Source organism: Marmota marmota, unplaced genomic scaffold (assembly GCF_001458135.2).
Source record: "Marmota marmota marmota unplaced genomic scaffold, marMar, whole genome shotgun sequence".
In the NCBI taxonomy this organism is placed as follows: Eukaryota; Metazoa; Chordata; class Mammalia; order Rodentia; family Sciuridae; genus Marmota; species Marmota marmota.
The window spans coordinates 22,193,751-22,197,939 of NW_026000016.1; the positions used below are offsets into that span (position 1 = coordinate 22,193,751).

Consider the following 4,189-nt stretch of genomic DNA (forward strand, 5'->3'; position numbering starts at 1 on the left):
AGAATGACTTTCCTTTTTTTTTTTTTTTAAATATCCATTTGCCCCATGTTATAAGTGAAACAGAATGGGTAGATATCAGTAACTATTCCACTGAGGCAGTTCCCAGGCAGCTCCAAGGGAGAGTTAAACAGAACATTTCTTTTTATTCCACATCTTCCTTCAGGAGATATAGATCTGGACTCATTAAAATACAGGTAACAAACGACTTAAAATCAGCATACTACAGTGACCTAGCCAAATCAATGTTTATAGCAGCTCAATTCACAATAGCTTAACTATGGAGCCAACCTAGGTGCCCTTCAACAGATGAATGGATAAAGAAAATATGGTATATATACACAATGGAATATTACTCAGCCTTAAAGAAAAATGAAATCATGGCATTTGCAGGTAAATGGATGGAGCTGGAGAATATCATGCTAAGCAAAATAAGCCAATCCCAAAGAGCCAAGGGCTGAATGTTTTCTCTGACATGTGGATGGTTATTCACAATAAGGGGCATGTGAAGAATAGAGGTGGGTCGCCGCCGAGGTGTGGAACTCGCGCGGTGGCGATCCGAGGTCCCTGGGCCGTGGACCCGGAGTGGGTGTGTGAGGGAGAAGATGGCAGTGAACGTATACTCGACGTCAGTCACCAGTGATAACCTAAGTCGACATGACATGCTGGCCTGGATCAATGAGTCTCTGCAGTTGAATCTGACAAAGATTGAACAATTGTGCTCAGCCCTCTCTTTCCAGATTTTATTCATCATTTAAGATGACTCAAGTTTCACCTACTCCATGAAGCCTTGAACACTTTCAATTTAATAGTCATGTGTGTTTCCTGTATGTTAATATTAAAGCGTTGAGAGTTCTTAAACTTTGGTCTTCTGATAGGAGCTGCCTATTGTCAGTTTATGGACATGCTATTCCCGGGCTCTGTTGCCTTGAAGAAAGTGAAATTCCAAGCTAAGCTAGAACATGAATATATCCAGAACTTCAAAATACTACAAGCAGGTTTTAAGAGGATGGGAGTTGACAAAATAATTCCTGTGGATAAATTAGTAAAAGGAAAATTTCAGGATAATTTTGAGTTCGTGCAGTGGTTCAAGAAGTTTTTTGATGCAAACTATGATGGAAAAGACTATGACCCTGTAGCTGCCAGACAAGGTCAAGAAACCGCGGTTGCTCCCTCTCTTGTTGCTCCAGCTCTGAATAAACCGAAGAAACCTCTCAGCTCGAGCAGTGCAGCCCCACAGAGACCCATTTCAACACAGAGAACTACTGCGGCTCCTAAGGCTGGCCCAGGGGTGGTGCAAAAGAATCCTGGTGTAGGCAATGGCGATGATGAAGCAGCTGAATTGATGCAGCAGGTCAACGTGTTGAAACTTACTGTTGAAGACTTGGAGAAGGAGAGAGATTTCTACTTTGGAAAGCTAAGGAACATTGAATTGATTTGCCAGGAGAACAGGGGGAGAACGACCCTGTATTACAGAGGATTGTAGACATTCTCTATGCCACAGATGAAGGCTTTGTGATACCTGATGAAGGGGGCCCACAGGAGGAACAAGAAGAGTATTAACAGCCTGGACCAGCAAAGCAACATCCGAATTCTTCACTCCAAATCATGTGCTTAACTGTAAAATACTCCCTTTTATTATTCTTAGAGGATTCACTGGTTTCTTTTCATAAGCAAAAAGTACCTCTTTTTAAAAGTGCACTTTGCAGAAGTTTCACTCCTTTTCCAATAAGTTTGAGTTAGGAGCTTTTACCTTGTAGCAGAGCAGTATTAACATCTAGTTCGTTCACCTGGGGATCAAAGACTGACTATGGGGCTCACGATGTGGAATGCTGGTCACACTGATTGCTGGAGAAGGTGTTTTTATGTAATACACTGAGGTGGTGACTTCAGTAAAGACTGAATTGAGTTTTAACCTAATGTGAAGTCTTGGCAGAGAACGTTTTAATAAATAAATGCCTTAAGAGTATTTAAAATATGCTTCCATATTTCAAAATATAAAATGTAACATGACAAGAGATTTTATGTGTCTGACATTGTATCTGGGAAGGAAGGTCCAGACCTCAGAACATTTGGAACCTGCAGTCACAGGCCTTGTGGGGTTGCTTGAATCCCTACAGGCCTAGGCTTTGTCCCAAAAGGATAGTTTAAGCAATTGCTCTGTAAAACCATTTTGTGTCATTGACCAGTTGCATCCCTGCTAAAAGCAAACAGCTTGGTTGCCTGGATGAATAGAAGGTAATTCAGCCCTGAAATGTTTGAGGTGAAGAGTGTTTCATTGAGTGTTTCTCTGATGATTTTTCCATTTATTCCTGAAATTTCTGATGATTTTTCCATTTATTCCTGAAATTTCTATGTGTTGAGGAAAATGAAGTGTGTCCAGTTTTTAAATCTAATAACTACTATTGGAGAATTACCCACATCCTTGGGATTTGGATGGGGGTTGTGTCCTGTTTTACTTAAGTTTACATTTAATATGTTTCTCTTCTCTGTCCCCTTGCCCCCTGGGGACTCCTCTTTGGCTCCTTAAGTTTGCTGCTTAGCATTGGAAGTACAGCAGACAGATGATCATGCTGCAAGTGGATCTCTAGCAAAGGGAGTGATCAGTGAAGGCCAGCGTTATCTTGGGATCTACAAGGCTGGGGTGTTTTCTGTATCTGCTGTCCCTGGCTCTCCACTGTTACCCAAATACTTTGCCAGTGCACTAATCTCTTTGGAGATAAAATTCACTAGTATGTTACTAAATGTTAATTTCTTTTGCAGAAAATACAGTACCATGTCTGAATTAATTATTAATATTTAAAATATTTCATTCCTTAACTCTTCTTTATTTGCTTTGCCCATGGCCTATTCAATCCCTTGTTTGGCAGAATTCTGCAAAATGTATGTTACCCACTACTGAGATTGTTCAGCCCCTGATGTGTTTGTATTGGTTTGTTTATGGTGGTAGCTTGTCCTAAAATGTGTGTAGAAAACAGGTATTTTATGATAAAATTGCTGTGTAGTGCATGCTGTGTGTGGAATTCAGAGGAAAACTCAGACTCATTGATTAACAATGCCAAAAAATGCAAGTAACTAGCCATTGTTCAAATGACAGTGGTGCTATTTCTCTTTTGTGGCCTTTTAGACTTTTGTTGCCCTAAAATTCCATTTTGTCGGGAACCCATTTTCCACCTGGTCTTTCTTGACAGGGTTTTTTTCTACTTTTAAACAGTTTCTAAATAAAATTCTGTATTTCAAGAGTGAAAAAAAAAAAAAGAATAGAGGTATTTTGGACTAGACAGAGAGGAATGAAGGGAGGGGAGAGGGTATGGGAGTAGGAAGGGTAGTAGAATGAATCGGATATTATTATCCTATGTACATATATGATAACACAAGCAGTGTAACTCTACATCGTGTACAACCAGATGAATTGAGAAGTTATACTTCATTTATGTATTATGTGTCCAAATTCATTCTACTGTCATGTATAACTAATTAGAACAAATTTTTAATTTTTTTAAAAATAAATAAATAAATAAATAAAACACAAGTAACTCCAAGAACCTCTCTGGTATTCACTAGAGGATTTCATTTCTTCTTTCACTGGACAAATATTAGTCGAGAGCCTCTAGGTGACTGGCACTACGAAGATGCAATGAGGAGCAAAGACACATCTAGGCTCTGCTTTCACACTGTTTAGCCATGGTGGGAGAAGGAGATGCTACACAACAGGGATCAGGGAGGAAAGCACATGGCTCTATGAGAATGGTGGTCCTTATAGACATGTGACATCACAACCCCAGATCAAAGGCATCTGGATTTGAAGAAATCCTGTCCCAAATGAATGGAGGGCATCCTCACTAAGTCCCTCTCCCCACTTCCCTAAAGAGAACCTGAAATTGCTAGCCAAGTGCATGGTCCTCTATGGAGAGTATGAGCCTGAGACTAACACTAGACTTTCTGTGCTGCAGCAGGAATCTGAAAAGGAACAGGGAAAGCAGCCCCAGATAGGCCCTGGGAAATGGAGATTGACAGCCAGAGAGAAGTCAGTTAAGTCAGTCTGCAGGAAGAGGAGGAAAAGGCACCCACCACAACCCCGAGGGCCAGCTTGTCCTTTGTTTTCTCTCTCTCTCTCTCTCTCTCTCTCTCTCTCTGTATGTGTGCACATGTGTAGACATAAGAGATCAGTGTGGCTCTCCTAAGTGTGGTC

At 40.7% G+C, this 4,189-nt stretch overlaps 1 protein-coding gene across 1 annotated transcript; it reads left to right on the forward strand.

Annotated features, from left to right (window-relative positions):
• The first annotated feature begins 602 nt into the window (after positions 1 to 602).
• Positions 603 to 3,237, forward strand: LOC107140489 (microtubule-associated protein RP/EB family member 1-like). The gene is given in 3 exon segments (XM_015483581.2): positions 603 to 721; positions 874 to 1,445; positions 1,448 to 3,237. Coding segments are annotated over 3 exon segments (804 nt in total). The 3' UTR covers positions 1,561 to 3,237.
• Positions 3,238 to 4,189: the final 952 nt, after the last annotated feature.